Source organism: Balaenoptera musculus, chromosome 4 (genome assembly GCF_009873245.2).
Source record: "Balaenoptera musculus isolate JJ_BM4_2016_0621 chromosome 4, mBalMus1.pri.v3, whole genome shotgun sequence".
NCBI lineage: Eukaryota > Metazoa > Chordata > Mammalia > Artiodactyla > Balaenopteridae > Balaenoptera > Balaenoptera musculus.
This window is the reverse complement of record NC_045788.1, coordinates 19,188,327-19,215,524: the sequence shown is the minus strand read 5'-3', so window position 1 is coordinate 19,215,524 and position 27,198 is coordinate 19,188,327. Positions and strand designations below refer to the sequence as shown.

Sequence of the window (27,198 nt, the reverse complement as noted above, 5' to 3'; positions counted from 1 at the left end):
TATTGAATTACATTACCATTTTCAATTTAAAGGGCAGACCAACTGAACATTTCATACTTTTATCCTGGAATAAATAAGCCTTCTGTTTGGCTGGGGGGTGGGGTGAGGGATGGGGGTGGAAATAGGTCTACAGGCTTTGAAATTTCTTTCAGAGATTGTCCACTCATCAACTCAGTAAACTGAAATTCCATCTTGGCAAGTATAAAAATTGCATTAAAAAATAAAACAATAATAAACATTGTACTTCAAGAATCTACACCAAAAACAGAAATACAATCAAAGTTAAGGCAGAAGTGTAAAAGGTAAATAAATATTTCATGGAGAAAGTAAATAAAAATCTATCCAAATAATTATTTCAACAAAAATAGAATAGAAATAAACGCATTCAAAGGAAGAGTTAACATTTATAATTTTTATACACTGAAAATAAAAATTCTCCACTCCTAAGAACCGTTTTCATGCAGATTTTATCACAAAATTACTTTATATTTTCCAATTTACAATTTCTCTCTTCAGTAGTTGCTATGAACTATAAATTATTCACTTGATTTCCCAGAAATTAAATGTTCCTAAAAACTCTATATAATCCCCATTACACAGGCATACTATAGTATCTTTTCTTCAGCACACACAAAAAACTATAATAATTATAACTTATTCTTTATTTGTTATCTTTCTACAGAAATTATCAGGATTAGCCTTACCAGGAAATTATACACATTATAAATACAAGTTTTAATAAACTACTGATCATCAGACTGTTACGTTGTATTTCTAGAACACGATATCACAAATTAAAGTCATTAATTCCAAAACAATAGTTTATTAACAAAAAAGTACAAAGAAGTACAAATGGACATCCTATTTCCCCCCATTATGGTCCATCTATCTATCTCCCTTTCAGTCCATGGCATGGCCTTCTTCAGCTAAAAGACTGGGTAAAATACCTCTCCTCTTTCCATTGGGCCCTAATAAATACATAATGATTTGTTTTGGGATGGTTTAAGTTATACAGTCCATGTCAATTTTTAAAAAATATTTTATCTATATGAATTGCCATAAAAGCCTCTTCCCTTGCAGTATACCAGGTACCTAAACTGAATGAAATATATGAACAACAACATTCATAAATCATGATTAGACATAGGGAAAATCATATCACTAGTATGTTTGCCTTGAAGTAACAGTTTACAAATTAAAGCTTAGAGGTGTCAAAAAGGATTTTCATAGATATTTACTAGAACACTTCAAGTCAAAAACATCTTGTTAACTGAACTAAATTGAGGTACATGGAAAACATTCAGCTTAGTTGTGTTTTCTGAACTGATTTTAAAGCAAAGCTACTTACATATCTAATCTTACAGATCTTACTGCTATTAATTTCAATTTTCTCCAAGAATGGTACAATTTATTTCAATAAACCTACAGTTAATTCCATACTTCTCTTTCTACAAGCCCAAAGTACTTCTCTAAATCATGTTAAAGCCCCAATACTTTGTGATTTCTCCCACAGGGCTCCTTAAAATACCAATGCAAGATGGGGAGATTTAGTAAACTGCCACATTCAGTAAATAATGCACAATTTGCTCTCTCTGCTATGGCTCATCAAGACAGAACATATGAATTAAATTACGATGTTCCTAAAAGCCTTGTTTATAATTTACTAGATTATACATGTTTTTTCTTGAGTAGTAAGCTCCAGGCTTTTGGTTTGTGGAGGGAGCCAGATCAGAGCTTACCACAATACTTTACTCCCTGCTTAGAACTATTCTCATAAAGAACATGAGCTCAGTGTTGGACTAGGCTGTAATAACATAAGGTGCTATAGCAGTGACACATTTTTTGGGAGCTGGAAAATTCATATGACCACTCACTAAACATAAAATCATTATTCCACAAAGATTTTATTCACATCGAACTTGCACAGTAGCAAAAAAAAATCAAAACATAACTAAGCCACATATCAAAGAACAATATACAATAGAGATTTGAATTTCTCAATGGCATTGGAAAGTATTTCCATAAATAACATTTACAATTCTAGTGTTAGGTCTTTCAAGGTGTCTGAAGCTTCACAGTGCTAGAATTGATTTTTATCAGAACACATGCAAAAATGTGCAACACAATAATCCATATTAATGACACAAAAAAGCACGCCAGTTATTTGTCATTCCAGCACGGCCATGCCACTCTATGTTCTAAAAACAAACAAACAACCCCCCAAATCCGGGTCCCATTCATTCTTCATTTATGCCTTTAGTCACTCTGTTTTATTATATTCAAACAGTCACTGTTAGTGCTCTTCACCACGACTTTCAGGTTGACGTCACTCCCTGCCTGCTGGCTGTCAGGACTGGGGGACGCCCCTCTCCCAGACTCACCTTCTTCCGGATGTCTTCATCGTTTGCTCCGAGAGAGGCATAGAGCTTGAATGCAGCCTGGCGAAGTTCGTGAGCATGCTTTAAGTCATGATCAAGCTATGGGAGGGAAAAAAAGATATGTTCCAACCCAGTCCACAAATTAAATTTTCAATAAAACTAATAAAGTAGAGTTGAAGGAAAAATATGTTTTAACAACTATTAACGTTATCAGTGCTGGTTATTTTGGGTTTCTGCTCACATATGACTGAGACCTTGCTGTGTCTGTGTCAACATGACCTGGAATTCTTGCAGTCTGCTTCTGTCTAAAATGTGACACTGGTATATGAAAAACCTTTGTGAACCTCTGAGCCTTAAAAATTCAGTGTTGCTAGATGGCAGCTTTAGTGGCACTGTTGCTTGCTTGCACCAGCTCTTTTTTTTTTTGGCTGTGCCACGTGGCACATGAGATCTTAGCTTCCCAACCAGGGATCGACCCCGTGTCCCCTGCAGTGGAAGCGCAGAGTCCTAACCACTGGACCACCAGGGAATTTCCCACCAACTCTTTGAAATGCTCTCGGAAACATGGCACAGGGACTTCCCTGGTGGTCCAGTGGCTAAGACTCCACACACCCAATGCAGGGGGCCTGGGTTCGATCCCTGGTCAGGGCACTAGAGCCCACATGCTGCAACTAATTAATTAATTAATTAATTAAATTAAAACAAAAAACAAAAAAAATGGCACACTCAGGTCTTTCTAACCTGGAATACAGCTGATAACTTGAGTGCTGCTGCAACAGTATCTTTAGAAGGTTTTCCCAAACATTAATAGTGCTAACCAAATTTCAGCATTTAAAAAGCTTTTAGAAGCAGGAAAACCTTTGTAAAAATGCTTAATAAACAACAGACCATGGTAATCATTGCTACCTGTCTATTACAGCTATCTGAGAATTATGTTCAGGGGGCTTTTTTGGGATAAATTTATTAAAATTACTTACTGGTATGAAACAATTAATGCTATCTTTTCATATGCATAACTGGCTTTCTGAGTTATCAATTCTTCCATATACCTGATTTATCACCAAACTACCATAAAAATAAAAGAGAAGCGTGTTCTCAGGACACTTTCAGTGACTAAATATGAACCAGTAAATATATAAGGCATATCAGTAAAGTAAATAATTTTATAACTAAGAGATATAACTTATCCAAATGATTACAACTTTTCCAAATGAGTTGCCTTGGAAAGGTTCACCCTATGCAAAGATGTAGGTGTTGTTCATAATATTCTGAGACCCTCTTTTGAACATTCCTAAAGAACTGAATGGCACACTAGCAAGAAAACCCTGACAATAATAACATATTTTCATCGACTAAGAGAGTTTTAAGGTAACTGTCACTGGTGTGTGAAGAGGGGGAAATCCAACTGGGTAACATCATTTAGAGTAACAACAACAACAAAAACTCCACAGTAAAAAACTAAAACTCAGTTGGGGTGGTTCTGAAGGTAGTTCTTAAGAGTAGCTCCAAATATTTTGATCAAAGCAGGGTACTGATGGGTTATGGGAGGAACCTCCCAATATACGACACTCATTTTGATGTGTAAGTTCTAAAATATCTATTCTTATGTCTTAACTACTTTCCAGTCATAACATTTATTAGAATACTGACTTGGACTAAAATACCATGAAAATCACACATTTATTAACATGTAAAAAAGTCTCTCTTATGGGTCTAGTACCTATACTTGTATGTCAGAAACCACTGGATAATCCATCATCAAAAATAAAGACGACAAAACAAACTAATATTCAAGTTTAGGAGATTTAAAAAAAAGTTATTATTATTCCAGTTTTACTGTGATGGAAATAAATGGAAAAAACCCTAAGGAAAGGGATATCTTCTATATACTAGTTAAATGTTTTGCACATGTGTAAGCTAGACGTTCTTGTAACTATGTTTCCTCACTCTCACGTCCATCAAAGTGTTCTATTTGCCTTGCTGCGATGGTCAGCTAAGGGTGTTCATGAGGCTGTAGTTAGGACTTGCTCATATGTCTTTGTACTTTGAGTTACTGTGTCAGTGAGCAAGCAGCCAGAGGGAAAACAGACAAGGCAGCTGCTTCAATATAACCTATCACTTCTACTAGAAAAACAATACTACTGAAGGAAGAGCAGGCACGTAACTTTAATACATAAAGGGCAGTGTACATTAATACAAATATCAATGGAAGTTATTTTAGGCCCTTTCTGAGACAGAGAAAAGTTATACCCTTAATAGTTTGTTTTATTTTCAGCGTTAAATGCCAAATGAACAGTTGCCTACCGGATGAAGTTTTTTGGAACTCAGGGGCATGGGAGAGGTCAAGAGAATAAGTTTAAAAAAATTTACCATTGGGACCAGTGGCATCAAAAATACAGTCACATTTGTGAAACAGTACTGGTTACTATTTAGGAGGCAATGCTCTCTCTACCATGACCTCCTTAAATAAACTTTCTCTAACAGAATATTTATCTCTCATGCTTAGAGAAGTGGATATGACAAACACGTTGAGAAAAACAAAGCCAAAAAGAATATCTACCTATTCTGAGGAACTTATAGTTTGAGAAAAAGTTAGCACAATTTGGTCCTTGATGGTCTCAAACTAGAGGTTAGATGGTGCTTTAGCTGTCACTAGCAGGCCCAAAGCACAGTATGAAACTGCAGAAAAGAAAGAAGAGATGGCAAAAATTAGAAGAAAAGGTAGCAAAAGAAAAAGACAGTGGCGGAGAGTAAAATAAAGCCACTCAGTCGCCTGGAACAAAAGATTACCCTTGTCCTAAAGAATGAGAATATAGTGACAAAGCTGATTCTGGGACTTTCAATAGCATTAGATGATGTTGGTATAATGTCAATAACCAGCTTAGAGACCCCACTATTTTGGGGTTAGCTGGGAATTTGGGATGCAATTTTCTGATTATCTCCTTACTAAAAAACTTCTGACAATAAACATGAAACAAACTGGATTCAAAAACTCAAAGTGACATCATCTATGTTACTAAAAGATTTCTTTATTTAAAAGGGCTCTGAACTGTTAATTATCAATTGGTTCAAAAGTGGTGAACAGTAAGAAAATCCTTTTAAAAATCCCTCTCTTGAGCTCCTGAAAAGGAAAAGAGAACATACCCTTTTAATATCAGTGATGGCACTCACAGAGCTGGGATACTTGAAATAATCAGCAAGCATGGCAATGAGGTGATCAGTAATGCTAGCAATTCTCTGTAGCTCAACATCTGGTTCAATCAGATAGGCGAGTGTCTCAGCTCCTTCAACTCTCTCCTCTAGTAACCTCTCCTTACTGCACATTCGAACCAAACAAGGCAATGTCTGGAAGGTAGTGATATTAATTATTTGCTTTTTGGTAAACGCAAAAGCATGATGGAGATCATATAGTAACTATATCAACCCAACAGTTTTTACTGGGAGTCATGTTTGTGATCAAATGTTTCAATAAAGAATTTCAGAGAATAAAAGTTTTTTTTGGAATGTAAAAACACACAAAATTCAGTGCATGTTAATCATTTACACTGGCACACTAAACTCCCATATATTCAAAGCACATTAATATAAAGTCTAATTAGGCTTTTGTGATTGATAAGACTGAAGCTTTATTGTAAAACCTTACAAAAGACATTTAAGAATCCCTAATAAATCATTTCTGATGCTCCTGCCCTGTCTATGTATTTATTTACCTAAAATACATCCAGCAGTTTAATTAGGAACGATTTTGCCTTAGAAAAAGTATGCTATCTTTTCCTTAATGAGTGTGATATAGCTGGGATGACTTTCAATTTTTGTTTAGAGTTTAATACTTACAGTTGCAAAAACAAAATACAGCTTTAAAAACTCAGTGATCTTCCCATTAGTCAGATTCTACCAGTTCTCCTATAATCCAAGTGAAATGCATCAATCATAGTTCCTGAGTTCTCCAGAGAACTCCCTGGAATGACTGTGATATCTACTAGTCCAATTTTACTTCTGAGGTCCTTCAAAAACCTTGGCACTGGTCTTGGTAATTTATCTACATTAGGTTCTCAATAAAAATATCCCACGTTTATATTTCTAAGGCTGATGAATCAACTTTAAAGGATAATGTGGAAATAGAAACTGAAACATCAGAATTACAGGAAGACTTCCTCTACAACCGCAGTCAACTATGCTTTGTTCTTTTCTAAGTTCCTATTATAGCTTGACCACAGAGTTTAGCACTTTATTGTTCACTGTTGATTTCTTATCAGGCTGGTTCCATCTTTTAAATACGACTCTAGGCTTCCAAGAAGAAAGCCTATTCTTATTTTCCTTGGAACAGCTACCAACAATTATCAATACCATAAATTCATGGATTATTGAATTTAATGCTCACAACTACTACACAAAGAAGATACTATTAACCTAGTTTACCAATGAGAAAGAAAAGGAGGGGTAGAGCAGTTAAGTAAGGGCATGGAAGCCCTTAGCACTCTATGCAGTGCTATTTACTTAGGGGGTCCTCAGATCTCATTAAACTGTCTTGCTTCACCAGAGACTAAAGGAAACATTAATCTTCGTAATGTTCTTCTATCCTTGGGTTCATTTTCAACACTGATAATGAGATCTCACATTCACAAAGTGACACACTATCAATTTACTTACAGTTGTTCTGTTCTTTATAACTAAAAGCTGTTTAATGTATTTAATATATTGTTATTCTCAATAACCCTTTGGGATAGATGAGCAGGAATTATTGCTTCCATTTTCATAATTAGGAGTCTGAGGCACCACAAGAATAAGGGATGTGCCCGAGGCTACCGACCCAGTCAGTGGTGGAAGTGCTAAAACCAGAATCCAGGTCTTAGGACTTTTAGGGCTAGTCTTTTATCTGGGCTTTTCTGAGTTCTAGTTGCATCTGATACACACCACAATGATGATTGCTTTCATGTGTTATTTACTTATTCTTTCTCATTATGCCTTTTGATTATCTGCCATGTGGGTGAAATAAAGTCTTTATCTATAGAGTTAGTGAACTGCTTGCCCACAAAACTGTGTTGCAAACTTAATGAAAACCAAGGACTAAAATGTATTTTCTATTTAACCTGAATTTTACACATTTTTATAATTTTTATATCCTTCTAATTACCATAAAAGTGAAAAAGGTTTGACAAGGAAAGATTTACTTTGACTTTCAAAACATATCTAAAACCAATTTTTTAAAGCTACATGCCATCCCACTGAAAAGCATGGTGTTTTAATATTATTTCATGCTGTGCACACATACCATAGTGATAAATGTGTAAAAAGAAATAGGAATACAAATATTTATATTCAACACTTATATGACTGGATAATTTTCACATGTTTTTAGAAAGAATTAATTCGCTCACCTTTAATACAATACAGTTGTCATCTGTCCGAATTGCTCCAGCTCTACACATGTAAGTTAAACTGGAATAAGATGGCAGAAAGTAAGTTTTTGCTTGTGTTTTAAAGCTTTAAAAAAAAACGACGACGACCTACTTGCCTTTAAGATATTATGGGGAAAAAAAAGACAACTACTCTTACTTATCTTGAGGGAGAAGGGTTTGACACTCCCTTATCTGAGATTCTGTTAATTAAATAGTCAAAGAAAACTATCCGATATAGGCAGACAGTAAGCCAGAAGTTTTTTAAAATACGTACAAAATTGTTTTAAAAATAAATGGCCGAATGAATGGGTAAACGATAAAGCAAGGTGCTGGGCACACTGGAGTTCTCTATACTTTTCTCTATACTTTTTGTTCGAAATTTTCCATAATAAAAAGGAAAAAAATTTAAAATAAAATATAAAGTTAACAAAGTATCTAAATTTAAATGAAGTTAAGTTGGGATATTTCAACTCCAATAGCAGTGGTAGAAGTATCACAGAAGAAGCATTTAACTTGTAACACTTATAGCTATCCCTAAGATATTAACTAACTAGTCAGAGGTTACCAGTAGTGTCTTTGAGAATTAATTAGTGATTTGGCTCTACTGAAAAACAATTTACCTTCACAATTATATCTGGCCGTGAATAAGAATACAATTACTTTCTACTCTCTAAGCAAGTACTGAACATTAAGCAATTAAGAAACTTAAATTAATGGATTTCCTTTTTGAATTACATTCTTTTGTTAAGCTGGAGGGAAAAAACCTAAAATACCCCATGTTCTGGCTTCTAGGGAAAGTTATAAACAAGTCAGTAAAACTCCGTACTTATACTGTAGGAGATGAATTCTTTATAGCTGTTATCATTATCTTAAGATTTGTTACTACATTGTTTTTTGAAACCAGTTCCATGAGAGTATTACCTTACCAACAAAAAGGCAAATGCTCAGTTTTGAAGACAAAAAAGCGGACAAACAAAAAATACAAATCATATAAACAAACAGAAAACAATTCATGATGCAGGAGTGATTCACTGAAAATTCCTCATTCTGGCCAAAATATTAGAGAGCCACAGCTTCTTAAATACTGAAACTAAACCATTCACTTAGCACAGAACCCTACATATCAGGTGTTAAACCTATCTGGTAATGTATTGATAATTACAGAATTAACATGTACTGAATGCTTACATGAGCCAGGAACTGTGCTAATAAGAACATTACATAACTATCTTATAAATGGTGACATCTCTATGAGGAATCTTTGTTTTGTTTTTCCAAAGACGAGGAAGTCACATTCTCTGAAATCATGCCTTGGTTATCAACTTCAACTAATTCTCACTATTTCTGTATCTTTATGTTTTCCTGACATGATACTTAGCATAATATGTGTTGGTTAAATCTGATCTAATTCTGTGTTATTTCAACTGAAATACAAGGAGAAGGGAATGTAATGAAGTAATTTTCTGTGGGTAGTCTTAGATGTTATAAGAGAGTTCTTGTTCTGCATGCTACTAGTAGTAAACTGAGTATAAAACTCACATCTATTTAAGAAGATATGAGATAATCCCATGACTTTCAAATTTCAAAATCCCAAAACAAGATGGGGATTGAAAGTGAGCTCATTAGGCTGTCCAAAAATACTCTAAATTGATAAAGCACTGTCTTTCTTCCCACATTGTCTTGACCTTTACCATTTTGCTGATGTGAGCTGCATTTCAATGGGCTTATCCCTCTGTAACATCTTCACAAAAATTTGTGGTAACAATTCTCCATCAACCAAAACTAGAAATAAAACAAACAACAAGGATTAAGGAATTCTTTAAATCTACAAAGTTCATAAATTAAATTGTGTAGGTGCCACTGAAAGTTCCAGCCTACCATTTACCAGGGTCATCGATACCTGGGGGTTTTCAAAAGCTAAAACCGAGAAGCATTTCAGTGCCTGCATTCGAACCTGTAAAAATAAACGAACAAACAAAGCATTTATTTTAATTTTGCAAATACGAATTTTAATGTCTCAGAATCTAAACTCTTCTGAAGAAATATCTATTTAAATCTGCCTAAAGTACTAAAGGAAGGAGTCAAGGGAATAAAAATAAGACCTGTATATCTGAAGAGTACAGTAAGTTAAAATTAATTTTGAAATAAGAAAAAACAGAGAGGAAGTATCAACTAAAATGGAACTAGATAAATCCCTATTCAAATTTAAAAGAACGCTGTAAAAAATACAATGCTCGTAAGGCAAAGGGAACTTAATAACAATTACTAATTGCCTTTCAAGTGGGACATTTCTTCTTCCCAAATTACAAACCAGAGAACTGAAGAGAAGACCAAAAAAAAAAAGAGTACTCTTGTAGTCGTGTATGGGATGGAGATGGGGAGTGGGGGAGGAGAACACGAGAGGAAAGAAAGTTATGATAAAAGTTCGAAAAGGACTAAACTAATTTAACTTTAGAAATACTTATGAATTATGTTACTATACCTCAAAACTAGGTAACTGGTCTGGGATGACACCAAGGGCTCAAACTCTTGACCACATACAACATATTTTATAATTTGCAGGAGCTCCTATGAGAGCTGCTATTTTCATTCTTTCTGTTCAGCTTTCACCAGATGACCTAATCCTCACTTCCAAGCCTGAGTCTATATATGATGTTCTTCTGTGGAGCCTGAGATTGGCAGGATAGGTAGCTGAGGTGTGAAGAAGCTCTGTCCCTCACTTGGGCAATGCTCTGCAGCACAAGCACATGCCTACAGGTGGAACCTAGAATATGTTCATGACACTCTGACAGTGGAGCAAACCTTGGCAAGAGTAATGTTACCAAAACCTTTTTCCTTCTACAACCTGTAACTTGCCACAGTAGATAAGGAAGTCTAGTGTGGAAAAGAAAAGAAAGAAATGAAGAACTGGGGGAGTTAATGAAGCTAGAGCATGGAGAAGAACAAGAACAGTAAATCGCCACCCCAGCAACTGTTTCTTGACATACAAGTGCTGACTGGTCTCAGCCTACACATGGTACAGAGCAGAGGAAGCAGCTCTCAGTATATATGTCCTTCCCTTGCCTCTGGCTAGTTTCAAGCTGGTTCCATTCCCCATTCCTATTCTTGTGAGATCTTCACCAAGATCTAACTTTGGATGTCTGAGGTAGGGAAAACGTACATACTAGCAGGCCAGACCTGTAATAAAGCTAAGGACAAAAAGAGCAGACTAGGATCAGTGCAAATGGATAGACGACAAAAATGACAGCTTCTCTGCTTTACAGGAAATTCCTAGCATATTTAGTTCTAATGTGACACAATAAAGACAGTGTCCCAATATTTGCTACAACTTACCAGTTGGACAATAATGAAATGACCAAAGTTTTAACTAAATGCCTGATAGTATATCATGACACTGCTTACCTATATATAAAAGATAGTAAAGAAATTTAATTAACACAACTGAAAACCCTTGACTTTTTAACTCAAAATACAAAACAGAACACATTTTAAATGTTGATGTATATGTGGGTATACGCTGTAAGTTTGAGTCAGTGTGACTAAATAAAGGTTTCAAACAGGAAATCCAAGGTCTTTCCTGTTATAGCAAGCCATTGCTCCTACATACTTCAAGGCATGACCTCACATGCAACTTTGGCACTGACACCATACCAGAAGAGACTACTAATGATCACAGGTAAAAATCAATAGGAACTCATACCACAATCATATCCTGAAGAAAAAAAAAAAAAAAGGAAAGGCAAGGTAGATTTTTTTTTTAAGTGCACTCTGTCTATAGGTAAAACAATGCCCCATAACATTTTACTGATAAAATACTATTCTTGATCACAATATCTACCAAAGAAACAACAAAACATGTGTGCTTCTTTCCAGACCAAGACTCTAGAAACCCAAAATAAAGTATAAAAGTCTGGCCATAATTTTTAACATCTTACTTTGTAAGATACTGAGGTTAGTAGGTGAGCAATATTCTGAACTGCACCATGATTAAATAAAATTGTTTGATGATCTGGACCCTGTAAGAAAAGAGAATATAATAATACATTAAGAAGAGTAATGATTCATTCCAATAAAACATTTACTTAAATGGAGAAAACCACATTCACTACAATGTAGAATTTTTAGTTACCCTTCTCCTGTATAAACCCATTCCCAAAAAGCAGGATAGACACTGTTTTCAGTCCTGCAAAGGGCTGTTATATCTTACCTCTCATCTCAGTTCCATAGAACCGCTGCCTCCTTACCTCCCCAAATAAGGAAGGGGGCATAGAAGCTATCCTGGCATAGGCCCTCACACCATTACAGCAACAAAAGCACTCCAAATTCTGCATTTCATGTGCACACCCTTACCCTATGCCCACAGGAGACAGTGTAGTCATTCTTACAACTTAAGGCTGATGACCTAGCCAGGGGAACTCTAAAACTAATTAATTACAAGAGAAACTGGACCAGATCCTAAGCTACCTCAACACATCTGGGAGGTTGGAGCAGTGGATGGTAGGAAACACAGCACTGCATAACTGAGAAGTAAACATGTTTTAGTTCTCTTTCTCTCTCATTTCTCTTAAAATGATCACTTCTTAGAGTAAGAAAGTGAAGTAATAGGAAAATTCAGGTATTTTATTTTTTACCAACTCTGTTTTCTACTAATCAATTTACTTAAGATCTTCAAAATGGCACAAGCTAAAGATTAATGCAAGGCTTTGAAATTGCCAGTACTTAATTCACTTCTTTTATGTCCCACCCATTCACTCAAATAATGAAAAGTCAATTAAAGCCAAGGCAAGGATGGTATTTCATGCTTATCATAATTTAGGAGAGAAAAGTGTAGCACTGAAAGGTAGGTTACCTATTTGGGTTCACCAGAGGAAACCAGTTCCTAGTCTAGAAAAAAAGCTCTCAAACCAACTTCTCCAACCCACTATTTAGCCAAGTTACAACTGTCTTGCAGATGCTCATTCTTTCCTGGACCAAAATATCCATCATTTGAAGTGGGAAGATTAGCATTCATACTTCTGAATAATAAAAGAGCCATACTCTATTTTATAGGCAACAATCCCCTAAACATTTTACATACTATTAAGAGCCCTTTAGGACTTCCCTGGTGGTCCCGTGGGTAAGACTCTGCGCTCCCAATGCAGGGGGCCCGGGGTTCGATCCTGGTCAGGGAACTAGATCCCACATGCATGCCAAAACTAAGAGTTCACATGCAGCAATTAAGAAGTCCTCATGCCACAACTAAAGATCCGCCTGCCCAACTAGACCCGGTGGCAACCTAAATAAATAAACAAACAAACATTTTTAAAAGAGCCCTTTTAAAAAAAACAACACTTCAGCAATTTCTCTCTTAATTTACATACATCTTAAAAATTGAAGTATAATTGATTCTATACATTTTCTAACTTCTAATTTCTTATTTTTTAAATTTATTTATTTATTTATTTATTTATTTATTTATTTATTTATTTATTTATGGCTGTGTTGGGTCTTCGTTTCTGTGCGAGGGCTTTCTCTAGTTGCGGCAAGCGCGGGCCACTCTTCATCGCGGTGCACGGGCCTCTCACTATCGCGGCCTCTCTTGTTGCGGAGCACAGGCTCCAGACGCGCAGGCTCAGCAATTGTGGCTCACGGGCCTAGTCGCTCCACGGCACGTGGGATCCTCCCAGGCCAGGGCTCGAACCCGTGTCCCCTGCATTGGCAGGCAGATTCTCAACCACTATGCCACCAGGGAAGCCCCTTATTTTTAATCACTATATAATATTCCACAGTTTACTCAAGCAAACCCCCATCACATATTTTTGGTACTTTCTAATGTCTCACTATTAATTGACTCATTTGAAACATAGGAGTCTCTGGCTTATTCATTATAAGGGTAGTGGTGGAGACTACAAAGGGGGAGCCAAGGAAAAGAAGGGTCTCCTCAGAATCTGACCCATTTTTTCTACCACAAGTAGGTAAGTAGAATAAGTTATGAAGATAAGCCTCAATCAGCCTTGACTAAGGTTTGTTTGCCTTCCCTGTAAATTTTAACACCCTGATTTATATACAGGCAATGTTTAGCAGAACAGCTAAGTAGGCAGGGGGCTGCCCCTACCCCCTTGTACCTCACTGTTCTTCCACTGTCTTCAGCCAATCCATTCTCCTGATTTGAGGTGACCTAATGCTAATAGATTATTTTATATTCTTCAAGACAAAGAACAATACACAAGTATATTCCTTCCCCCTATTTTAACACAAATGGTAGGATAATACTATATATTTATATTTATATATATATATATAATATATAAAATACTACATATAAATACTATATATATACTATACATACATATATAAGTATATATATGCATGGCTCTAAACCTTTTATTTCCTTTATAATATATCTCAGTGATCACTCATATCAGTACATAAGAGCTTTCTCATTTCTTTTTGGCCTTCATCCATTGTACAAATGTCCCATACTTTAACTAGTATCCTACAGTTAGACATTCAGATGGTTTCCAGTCTTGGAGTTATATTTATAAATGATGGTGAAGCACAGTGCAATTCTCTGTATGTAACTGTTCCCACCACTTACAGGATATTGTACTTTTTAATCCGTCACATTCTTTGCCCAAATTGCAGCAAATATTTGTTACAAAAGAAGCTCTTCCTCCTCTCTATGGTCATAGATAGGATTGTGTAAAAACAACTGCAAGGAAGGAATTAGTGACTGAACCAACTAAAGAGGAGGAACTATTATTCCATTATCAAGTTTCTCTTTAGTCTCTCCAATCAACCTGCATGAACCTGGAGTTAGTGAAACAGCCTCTCAGGGTGGGAAGCACATAAGCCCTCATAATCCTAAACCCCAAAAGATAGGTCTCGAAATCTGAGTCACTGCTTAAGTGGCAACAATGTAGAAGTTAGAATTCCAATTAATATTATTACTAGCCTTTTTTTGCTCCTTAATAAATCAGGGAGAGAATTTCAAAAATATAACTATGATTAGCTTATAACACAAATGCTTTAGAAATCTCTTTTTCTGTCTCCCCTGCCAAAGTATGTAAACTTATTTAATATTGATACTAGTATATGAAAATTTGTAAATGAGTCTTAAAATGCTACTATGAATTTTATTTATTGTTTTCATAAACAAAATGAAAATAAAAGGTTTTTATAATTAATGACAATACAGAGATCATCAGACCAGTTGTTTTCAAAGATACATGTTGTTAGTGTATCAGTAGGGAAATTAATACTGTATTTTAGACTATTACTATTGTCACTGGGTTTATACATGCTATAATGTTTCCTGAGGTCTAGTTATATCTCAGACTACTTAAATTGGGTCATCTAATTACCATGGCAAATGCTAATTATCAGGCTAAAAGAAAGCTGAGTTCAGGTTTTTAATTTTCTTCAGTTCTGTTAGTGGCATGAGGGTGCCTGTAAATTCTTGTTCAGCATAAGTTTCTCTCCAGCAAAAGAACTAGTGATTTAACAGTATTCCGTTATCTATGATTTCAGCTAAAACAGCATTGAGAAGTTTCAGATGAGCAAGCCTAAAAGCACTGAGAAGTTTCTGAAGAGCAATTCTAAAAAATATTTGGGTAACTTCAGGAATAGGATTATTCAAACTTCTCATAATTTGACATGTAGTAGTTATACCTCCAGGTCCAATTTTCAGTGTCCTTTTGGATTACTGTGATTATGACTAGTAGATGCCGTGCTCTCAAGCACTTGCATCTAGATGCTGAAAGATTTGTAATGAGGCATATAGTTCTGGAGTATCCTTCTCCACCTATCTACCAGGGTTGGCTATAAGACATCATTTAATGTTGGAAATTGTTTTCTCAAAGCTTTTCTTTGCCTACCTCAAGAGATTCAGGAATTGACATCCCTGGTCCCTGTGAGTTGGCTTACATGCTCACAAAGCAATCCAGGAAGAGAAACTTCAGAGACTTGACAAAAATCTTAAATTCTAAATGTCTTATATAGAATAGAATAGGCTATGACAGCTAGGATTTGGAGGGGTTTTAAGTTATAATCTGTAGTTAGTTATAATCTATAGTTACTTTTTCTGAAAGCAAACTGATTTAATTTATATTTGGGAAACTGTCCTAAAATAGCATAGATCTGTGATCTTCTTAGTTTAGTATGCAGTTGTTCACCTTTCCTTCTTTCCTATAGTTCCCCAAAACTCCTCATTTTATATTTGCATTATAAGTGATAAGTAGGTAAGTAATGCTGTCCTGAAAAACTTATCAGAAGATAAACAATGACTTGGTTAAAAGTTAGCAAATTATGGTTATCAAAAGAGTACACTCAATATGTAAACTATGAAGCAAAATAAATAGCACTGCAGAGCACTCTTCAGTTTAGGTTCAGGCTCTTTTAATAACTGAAATTCCTCTCAACAAAGAGGAGAGAAGAATCTCTCTTAGTTCTCCTTATAAGAGGTCACTTAAAACAATTTCCAACGATGTGGAAACTGAAGGTGTGGGAAAACAGTCATGAGCATATACTGCTGGTAGGAGTATAAAATTGTATAACCTCCATATAAGACAACATGTGGTAAAATTACACATGCACACACTCTTTGACTCAGCAATTCTGTTTCTTATAAAATGTCTTACATACAGGGTATTTGCTGCATCACTGCTGTGAAATAAGATTGAAACAAGCTAAATGCCCAACAATAGAGGACTGGTTGAATAAATTATTGACATCTATACAATAAAATACTCTTCAACTGTTTAAGAAAAAAAGAATGAGGAAACTCCTTATGTACTGATATGGAATATCCTTCAAGATGTTAAGTGAAAAATGCAAGGTGCAGAACAGTATGTATGGTATGCTACCATTTGTGTCAAAAAAAAAAAAAAAAGAGGGGAAAATACATACATACGTCTGCTTATATGTGTATAGATTAGCTACAGGAGGATACACACAGAAGGCACATCTCCTGAGGACATGCAAGATTTTATATTATAGAGAACATTTGTTCTGGTTCTTACTTTACAGCAGTGTGAGAAGATCTGACAGATGTACTCCTGGGTATAGCGGACCTGCTAAGCAGCGCCATGAGAGCGGTATCACTGTGGCATCCTGGAGTCAAAGGGAAGAAGAGCACAGCAACAAGAAACTCAAACACAGTGAGTATCTCTAAACAAATGATTTCCACGAGCAGATACATATGTAAGCCTCTTATCTTAATGACAGTAAATCAAGTCCCTTTAAGGAACACAACACAAAAGCAACACGGCAATCAAAACTGTCTAGGCAAAGGACAAGGAAAGGGGCTTCAATGTTCATCCTGACAACAAAATACAAGAACAGGAAATTCTCAATTTCTCTCCCATAAACAGCCTACATCTCCACAATAAAACAAAATCATTTCAATAAGACTTGACATAAATCTATTCTGAAACCAAAATGTGACATATTAATAAGGTATGTAATAATGTATTGCTTATAAGGAGGAATTACTGTATTAAAATAAAAGTTGGCAATTTTGATCTCTGAGATGTTCTGGTAAGTGTCAGCAACAGGTTAACACTCATAACAACTGTAGTTAGCTAATTTCAGTCTTCACAATTTATATCATAGCAACTCTCACTTATAGCACACTCTCTGCCTACTACTGACACTTCACAACATACATGATGGTACAGGACAAGACAGAAGAATCCACCCAACCTGCTGCAGGGCTCTCCAAAAATCTCCTCTTTCTTGAGTGCAGAAAGAATTAAACGTTGAAATAATATTTGGCTTGAACCACAGATGGAAAAGGAGACTTAGCTCAAGCCCCCTAGTCAATGCTGTCACAAGTCCTGTAGCAATAATTCTCAAATATGAATGTGCATTGCGTGTATGTTCCCAGGGGACATTCTGTAGATACAGATTCTGATGCTCTAGGTTTGGAGTAGGACTTAAGATTCTCCATTCTAACAAGCTCCCAACTGATACCTGATGTTGCTGGTCCACAGACCACCCTTTGACAAAAGACAACAGAGGGCAAGGAAGGAAACTTAAAAGAATACCAGAATACCACTGTTGGCATAAACAAGATTTGGGGTTTCCCTCAGAAAGAAAAGAACGCTCAAGACACATAAAAGCTAAGTAGGAAAACAGAAGGTTGCTGATGCCTACAAGTAGAATCTTTTCCCCTTGCCTGTTAGTATAACCCTGTGTTGTCATAAGCAGTTTAAAAACAAAATGAGGGAATTCCCTGGTGGTCCAGGGGTTAGGACTCAGCGCTTCACTGCCATAGGCCCAGGTTTGATCCCAGGTCGGGGAACTAAGATCCCGCAAGCGGCGTGGCGTGGACGAAAAAAATAAACAACACTCAGAAAATTTCAAAGAAAGTCAGCTACTAAATTCATTAAAAAGGGAAGAGATGAGAATGTAAAGTACGCATCTATTTTACAGATGCGGGGTTGGGGTGGCAGGAATAACGACGACAGTGGTTCCATTGACAGATGATAGGGAAGTAGGTAACAGCTGAGAGAGAAGAAGCACTGAGAGGAAGAGCCTCTATTAGGCTCCTAAAACTACTTCCACCTCATTCCTTTCCTCCATTGCTCTCTCATCCCTCCGTTTTCCTGTGACAACAGCCCCTATCCCATTTCTTCACACCTGCGTCCTTTCTGCCAACTGTGTTCTATATCTGCAGTTGATGGTTGAATAAACAAGGCAAGAACAGTTACATAATTTCCCCGAAGTCACCCATCTGATAAACAGGATTGCAAACTAGACATCCTGCCCTCTTCAACAGGACTGTGCTGTCTTTAGTTCAGTGCCTGAGTTGCCGTGGTAGCTGGCCTCTACACAATCCAACTCACAGATGTCAGTTAGTTACACCTAAATACTACTCTCCGTCATTGTCCCACCTAACACTTTTCATGGATTCTCCACTGTCTCTGAGGGATATAAATTGTTTCACAATTTAGGTATCTCTCCGTGAAAGTCACGTTAATGTCCCTGTGTCTTAATTTTTCTTATGTAAAGAAGTTAAGTTTGTGTAGACTAGTGTTCTCCAAATTAATGCACCATGATCCGTTAGTGGGCCACGAAATCAGTTTAGAGAGAGAGGAGGAAGGAGCTAAGTCAGTTGACCAGGATCAGTTTCTCCCCCATTACTGGGCTGGAGGTTGGGGAGAAACTTATAGGGTAAAGAAGATGGGTGATTGGTTTAATTTTCTTTGTAAACATGACAACTGGACCTTCAGGAAAACAGATGGAGAGCCCTTCTATGTGGAAAGCTTTGAGGAGGATGTCCCCATTTTAGAAGTGCTTACAGTAAACCAATGGTTCTCAAAGAGTGGTCCGTGGACCAGTAGCATCTCAAGTTACTGGGAAACTTGTTAGAAATGCATATTCTCAGGCCCTACCCCACACTCACTGAATCAGAAACTCTGTAGGTAGGGTCAGGATTCTGTGTTTAATGAGCTCTCCAGGTAATTCTGGTGCATGCTCAGTTTTGAGAACCAGTGTAGTAAACAGTCTTTGGATTTATGAGGCATGGCTCCCTGAAGAATGCTGCACAAATCCCTGAGGTATAAATTGAGATGTTCATAATTTAGAGCCTCCCTGCTGTGTGAGGTGACCCACAAACCTCACAGACCTTATGCATCATTACAAGCCAGAGGAGCAAGGGCCTAATGTAGGAAAAACAAACTATGGAGGCACGTGGCATGTTCCCTCTCCCTGCCTGCTTTGCCTGTGCCTCTTGACTGCTTATATTCTTGAAATACTTGTAAAACATGATTCTGGACAAGATCTCTGATTCATGTGTGTCCACTTTGAAACTCTGACATTCTGTGTGTCAGCTCAGAGAATCACAACCAGCATTTTTTTTAAATGAAAAAGGATAGAAGAGAAATCAGAAGGCACCAGGATTTATGGAACTGTTTGTGAAGACTATCTCAGGATGTTCCACCACCCCTTGCCCCCCTCCCCTTTCCGCCACACACACCCAGTATGGCAGTGGAAAATATCATTCTTACTGTGGACTGTGGATAAGAGTTTGAAAAATACTAGTCTGGATAATTTTTATTGATAAAGTCCCAAGTAATCAACAGATAAAAACACCCCCTAGGGCTTCCCTGGTGGCGCAGTGGTTGGGAGTCTGCCTGACAATGCAGGGGACACGGGTTCAAGCCTGGTCTGGGAGGATCCCACATGCCGCGGAGCGGCCGGGCCCGTGAGCCACGATTGCTGAGCCTGCGTGTCTGGAGCCTGTGCTCCGCAACAGGGGAGGCCGCGATGGTGAGAGCCCACGCGCCGCAGTGAAGGGTGGCCCCGCTTGCCACAGCTGGAGAGGGCCCTTGCACGGAAACGAAGACCCAACACAGCACATAAATAAATAAATAAATAAATTTTAAAAAAGGAAAAAAAAAAACCAGAAAACACCCTCTAATAATCCCTGAAGTTTGAAAACCACTGAATGACTCTAAAGATCTTTAGATTCTCTCACGCGTATTCTGATTCTAGCCTGGTAAGTAAGCCTCTAACAAGCTGCTTCTGGTTCACCTCTCCAGCCGAAATGAACACGGATTCCCTTCCTGCATTAGACTATTCTGTCCACTGTCCTGCATATTCTCTCTTACACAGATGTTTCCTAGAACAGCTTCTTTTCTCTCCACTTCTTGAAATCTTATCCATTATTCAAGACCAGGTCGAATTCTACCTTCTCTACAATGCCTACTCTAATGGACTTAACCTATGTATAGTGAGTGCATTAAATATACTTCCTTAATTTGTACCTATTAGGAAATTAAGAAGGGTCCTTTTACAAAAACCAAAAAAAAAAACCAGCTTACAAATTCCTCAAGATCTGAGACGATCTTTCACTTCTTTACAAAGCCTAGAACGTTTGATATTTGCAAATTAGCAAGACTTCAAACACTTCTTGAGACTTTTCTACAACACAGTTATCACAGTTAAGATCAGTTTTGAGATGCTAAGCATGGGTTGGCCAAAAGGTTCGTTCGGTTTTTTCCGTTAAGATGGCTCTAGTAGCACTTCGCTGTCTTTAACTCTATTCAAAACAATTTTGTTAGATTGTATGGGACAGCTGTCATATCAGTGTGCATTTAAAAAAAGACATTATCAAAATTGGTGAATTTTTGGGTAGCCATTTTAATATTGAAGACGAAAGAAAAAAAGCAACATTTTTGGCATATTATGTTTTATTATTTCAAGAAAGGTAAAAATGCAACTGAAACGCAAAAAAGATTTGTGCAGTGTACGGAGAAGGTGCTGTGACTGATTGAACGTGTCAAAAGTGGTTTGCGAAGTTTCGTGCTGGAGATTTCTCGCTGGACGATGCTCCATGGTAGGGTAGAACAGTTGAAAGTGATTGAATCGAGACACTGGATGAGAATAATAAACGTTATACCACGTGGGAGGTAGCCGACATACTCAAATATCCAAATCAAGCGCTGAAAATCATTTGCACCAGCTTGGTTATGTTCACCGCTTTGATGTTTGGGTTCCACATAAGTTAAGGATAAAAAACCTTCTTGACCGTATTTCCACATGCGATTCTCTACTGAAACATAATGAAAAAGTTCCGTTTTTAAAACAAATCCTGGTGGGCGATGAAAAGTGGATACTGTGCAATAATGTGCAATGGAAGAGATCGTGGGGCAAGCGAAATGAACCACCACCGACCACACCAAAGGCCGGTCTTCATCCAAAGAAGGTGATGTTGTCCATATGGTGGGATTGGAAGGGAGTCCTCTACTATGAGCTCCTTCCGGAAAACCAAACAATTAATTCCAACAAGTACTGCTCACAGTTAGATCAACTGAAAGCAGCACTCGATGAAAAGCGTCCAGAATTAGTCAACAGAAAACGCATAATTTTCCATCACGATAATGCAAGACCGCATGTTTCTTTGATGACCAGGCAAAAACTGTTACAGCTTGGCTGGGAAGCTCTGATTCATCGGCCGTATTCACCAGACATTGCACCTTCGGATTTCCATTTATTTAGGTCTTTACAAAATTCTCTTAATGGAAAAAATTTCAATTCCCTGGAAGACTGTAAAAGGCACCTGGAACAGTTCTTTGCTCAAAAAGATAAAAGTTTTGGGAAGATGGAATTATGAAGCTGCCTGAAAAATGGCAGAAGGTAGTGGAACAAAAGGGTGAATACGTTGTTCAATAAAGTTCTTGGTGAAAATGAAAAATGTGTCTTTCATTTTTACTTAAAAACTGAAGGCACTTTTTGGCCAACCCAATAAATTAGAAGTATGCTGTTAGTAAAATGTAACTGATGATTCAAAAACACCTAAAACTCACTGTATACAGTAGTTCCTCTGGAGTAACGGGACTGGTGAAGATGGTGCGCAGGCATCGGAGGCAAGCTTCAATGAACTTCAGGTCTGGGGACAGTAGTCCTATTAATAGAAAACAGATTTGAGACTCATCCTTTCAACTCATATTTAAAACTCTGCAAACTGATTCTAATTTTTACTTGTATAAAAATGACTTCTTTACATACCTTGCAGTAAGGCAGGGATAATATGGCAATCGAGTAGAGACTTAACATTGTTTTCAGTACCCATAGCAAGACTTCCCAATACCACTGCACATTCAGTTTTCAACTCTGTGCTTGAGGTTTCTTGCTGAAGCAAGTACAATAATCTAAAAAGAAAGAACTTGATAAACAGAAGAGACAAAAAAACTTAAAAGTAAACATTAGCTAAAAGTAGTGTTACAGAAAAAGGCTACCAATACATCCCACACACTGAAAATATGGTTGGTGAGCTTATAGAGGGCTAGGAAATGGTCATATTTTTATATAAGCTGTTAATTTAATAATGGAATATCGAGTGGGGGTGGATCTAAAGAGATTTTCTTCATTTTGAGCAACAGAACTATCATATAATCTTAGTTTATCAGAACTGTGAATCTGAAAGTTGTCCACAAGTGATCTCTGTGGAAACAGCAGCACCACAGTCCACGTTATCTGCCACTCCAGGATATGAAGACTCCCAAAGCCAAGTGCTGCTGGATCTTAAGGACCTTGAATCCCCAATACTGCAGTTCAGAGATCACAGAGATCTAGCCTGGAGGGAATATTCAGAGTCCTTGTGCTGCTCTTCAAGCAAGGGAAGCTCTCTTCTTTCTCCAGTCCTCCTATTTGGGAGATCAGAAGATCCTATTTCTACTCCAGGCCAGCCTGCCAAATAAATACTCCCCAAATTCTAATCATCCACCACTCATGACCATCTCCTTTATGTTCTAATGTAGAACCTTCATGCCCCCTAAAGCATATTTATATATACTGAGCACTAATTCCCTAAGAAAGGCTGCTGACAGCTTTATAGTGACCAAAGGTCCATCACAATAAAAACAATAAAACCATTAATCCTATATTAAAAGATAGAAAAGAAGAAAGAGAAAAAACCAAAACATTAAAAAATTCTGAATGAAAAACTTACAGCAATCGCACATAAAACTTAGTTCTGGGTAGCAAAGGCAAAGAGGAAGTTATACAACTGTCACTGTCTACCAAAAGGAAGCTTATTAGCTTCATCAGAAGAAATCAAACTTTCTATGTTAACTTAAAAACCAGCAAATTCGAAAAAATTAGAAATTAAAAAAGAAAAGCAGGGTTAAAAAACCAAAAATTTTTTTTAAATTCAAAAAAGGTTTTGAGAATCCTAATAAATAATTATCCAATCATACAAAAACTGCCAGAGCGCAAAGGAGACAGGGAAGATTCAGGCTGGTGTACACTGCTTATCTACACAACACATCCTTTTATTGCAGGGTCAATGATCTTCCTGAACCTCTAAAAGTATTAATACATCTGTTTCATATTCCATTCCCTGGTACCTTAATTTTTTTTAAAGAGATGCTTCATATACTTCAAAGCATTTATTAAAAAAAAAAATAAGAGAACAGACAATACAGAAAAAGATAGGTCTTATGGTTGAGAATGAGAAATACATTCAAAACTTAGTATGAATAGCAGAAAAGGGGATGACAGCAAACTTACCTTGGAACAGCTCCTAGAACAATGAGGTTGGCTTCTGCTTGTTGTTTCCAATTACAGCATTTTTCATGTCTCTGAATTCAGGGGAAAGAGAAAAGGGTAAGGTATGCTGAGACATCACAGAAAAATAAAAGATCAGTGCATCCCACTTTATCTTTATTATGCAACATCTTGGATTGGCAAGTACAGAAGTTAGGGACAAAGTGAAAACACTGACGCTTTTCCACCTGGAGTGCCAAAGAGAAGGGACAGAGATAGGTACCTTATAAACCTGGGGCTGTAAAACAGGAGAGTAGCAAGGTGGGGGGAGGGGGAAATGAGAGACATCTTGAGTATTGGCAAAAGACTTCCAATACAAAGAAAGTTGAGTTCTTCAAAAAAGGCTACCAATCCTTTGAATAAAAAGAAATATAGGCCATCTTCTCATGCACAGCTCTGGGAGGAGGGAGTAAAAGCAGCCAGCCCACAGAACAGATCTGATCTTGTTTCAGGGACAATGACTTTACTTTTTTCCTTTTTTTCTGACTTCTCTGGACTGAATATTTCTGATTCCATTTTATCTCTTTTATTGTCTTATTAGCTGTACCTCTTTGGGTTTTGTTTTGTTGTTTTTCAGTGGTTGCTTTACAATTTACAATATACACCTTTTAACTTAACACAGTCAATCTTCAAGGGATATTGTCCTATCTCATGTGTATTGTAAGAGTCTTGCAAGCATATACTTCCATCTTCCTATCCATTCTTTGAGCTGCTGTCATAGATTTTATTTTTAAATTAGTTAGAAACAACGTAATATATTGTATTTTTTTTTTTTTTTTTTTTTTTTTGGGCTCTGCTGTGAGATCTTAGTTTCCCCACCAGGGATCGAACCCATGCCCCCTGCAGTAGAAGCACAGAGTCCTAACCACTGGACCACCAGGGAATTCCCTATATTGTACTATTTTTCCTTAAACAGCCACTTATCTTTTAAGGAGATTTAAAAATGAGAAAAAATCTTTTATATTTCCCATATATTCACCAGTATTTTTTACTCTAGCTACACTCAGATCTTTACTTCACCAGGAGTAAAACTCTATTCCATAATAAGAATATCAATGACCAGTAGGTTCACAAACACATGGTTGTTCCCAAAGGACAGGGAGAGAAAATATAAATAGCTCAAAATAAGCCCAGTACTAATAAAATGTTTAATAAAAAAAGCTTACGCTGGGGCTTCCCTGGTGGCGCAGTGGTTGGGAGTCTGCCTGCTAATGCAGGGGACACGGGTTCGAGCCCTGGTCTGGGAAGATCCCACATGCCGCGGAGCGGCTGGGCCCGTGAGCCACAACTGCTGAGCCTGCGCGTCTGGAGCCTGTGCCCCGCAGCGGGAGGGGCCGCGATGGTGAAAGGCCCGCGCACCGCGATGAAGAGCGGTCCCCGCACCGCGATGAAGAGTGGCCCCCACTTGCCGCAGCTAGAGAAAGCCCTCGCACGAACCGAAGACCCAGCACAGCCAAAAATAAATAAATAAATAAATAAATAAAGATTTACCTTTAAAAAAAAAAAAAAAAAAAAAAAAAAAAAAAAGCTTACGCTAATTGGTCAGTAGTGCTACCTTAATATAGACCATTAGAACACTGTGATTCTCAAAGTATGGAAGAAGGCATCAGAGCCTCCACGGGCACTTCAGAAGTTTATGAGAGTGTCTGGAAACTTCTGGCCATAGTTTTAAAATAGAAAGCCTTTTTTGCACAATCCTAAAGAAAACTGTATTTTTCAGTACTGTACCTGCCTTGTAAATAAAAGGGAGACAATACTTTTTTTTTTGAATTTTATTTTATTTATTTTTTTATACAGCAGGTTCTTATTAGTTATCCATTTTATACGTATTAGTGTATATATGTCAATCCCAATCTCCCAATTCATCCCACCCCCCACCCCCGCCACTTTCCCCCCTTGGTGTTCATACGTTTGCATTCTGCATCTGTCTCAATATCTGCCCTGCAAACTGGTTCATCTGTACCATTTTCTAGGTTCCACATATACACGTTAATATACAATATTTTTCTCTTTCTGACTTACCTCACTCTGTATGACAGTATCTAGTTCCATCCATGTCTCTACAAATGACCCAATTTCATTCCTTTTTATGGCTGAGTAATAGCCCATTGTATACATGTACCACATCTTCTTTATCCATTCATCTGACCACGGGCATTTAGGTTGCTTCCATGTCCTGGCTATTGTAAATAGTGCTGCAATGAACATTGGGGTGCATGTGTCTTTTTGAATTATGGTTTTCTCTGGGTATATGCCCAGTAGTGGGATTCCTGGGTCATATGGTAATTCTATTTTTAGTTTTTTTTTTTTTTTTTTTTTTGTTATTTTTAGTTTTTTAAGGAACCTCCATACTGTTCTCCATAGTGGCTGTTATCAATTTACATTCCCACCAATAGTGCAAGAGGGTTCCCTTTTCTCCACACCCTCTCCAGCATTTATTGTTTGTAGATTTTCTGATGATGCCCATTCTAACTGGTATGAGGTGATACCTCATTGTAGTTTTGATTTTCATTTCTCTAATAATTAGTGATGTTGAGCAGCTTTTCATGTGCTTCTTGGCCATCTGTATGTCTTCTTTGGAGAACTGTCTATTTAGGTCTTCTGCCCATTTTTGGATTGGGTTGTTTGTTTTTTTAATATTGAGCTGAATGAGCTGTTTATATATTTTGGAGATTAATCCTTTGTCCATTGATTCGTTTGCAAATATTTTCTCCCATTCTGAGGGTTGTCTTTTCGTCTTGTTTGCAGTTTCCTTTGCTGTGCAAAAACTTTTAAGTTTCATTAGGTCCCATTTGTTTATTTTTGGTTTTATTTCCATTACTCTAGGAGGTGGATCAAAAAAGATCTTGCTGTGATCTATGTCAAAGAGTGTTCTTCTTATGTTTTCCTCTAACAGTTTTATAGTCTCCGGTCTTACATTAAGGTCTCTAATCCATTTTGAGTTTCTTTTTGTGTATGGTATTAGGGACTGTTCTAATTTCATTCTTTTACATGTAGCTGTCCAGTTCTCCCAGCACCACTTATCGAAGAGACTGTCTTTTCTCCATTGTATATCCTTGCCTCCTTTGTCATAGATTAGTTGACCATAGGTGCATGGGTTTATCTCTGGGCTTTCTATCCTGTTCCATTGATCTATGATTCTGTTTTTGTGCCAGTACCATATTGTCTTGATTACTGTAGCTTTGTAGTATAGTCTGAAATCAGGGAGCCTGATTCCTCCAGCTCCGTTTTTTTCCCTCAAGACTGCTTTGGCTATTCGGGGTCTTTTGTGTCTCCATACAAATTTTAAGATTTTTTGTTCTAATTCTGTAAAAAATGCCATTGGTAATTTGATAGGGATTGCATTGAATCTGTAGATTGCTTTGGGTAGTATAGTTTATCACAATATT

General features: G+C 37.1%; 1 protein-coding gene across 1 annotated transcript in view; it reads right to left on the bottom strand.

Annotated features, from left to right (window-relative positions):
* ARMC8 (armadillo repeat containing 8) overlaps positions 1-23,844 on the bottom strand; it is a 66,683-nt gene extending 42,839 nt beyond the window's left edge. Inside the window, 13 exon segments of the mRNA XM_036849818.1 lie at positions 2,382-2,477; positions 5,523-5,723; positions 7,757-7,817; positions 9,469-9,559; positions 9,656-9,731; positions 11,713-11,793; positions 16,777-16,826; positions 16,829-16,849; positions 16,852-16,867; positions 22,069-22,166; positions 22,271-22,413; positions 23,774-23,804; positions 23,807-23,844. Coding sequence (XP_036705713.1) covers positions 2,382-2,477; positions 5,523-5,723; positions 7,757-7,817; positions 9,469-9,559; positions 9,656-9,731; positions 11,713-11,793; positions 16,777-16,826; positions 16,829-16,849; positions 16,852-16,867; positions 22,069-22,166; positions 22,271-22,413; positions 23,774-23,804; positions 23,807-23,840 — 999 coding nt within the window. The 5' untranslated portion in view covers positions 23,841-23,844.
* Positions 23,845-27,198: the final 3,354 nt, after the last annotated feature.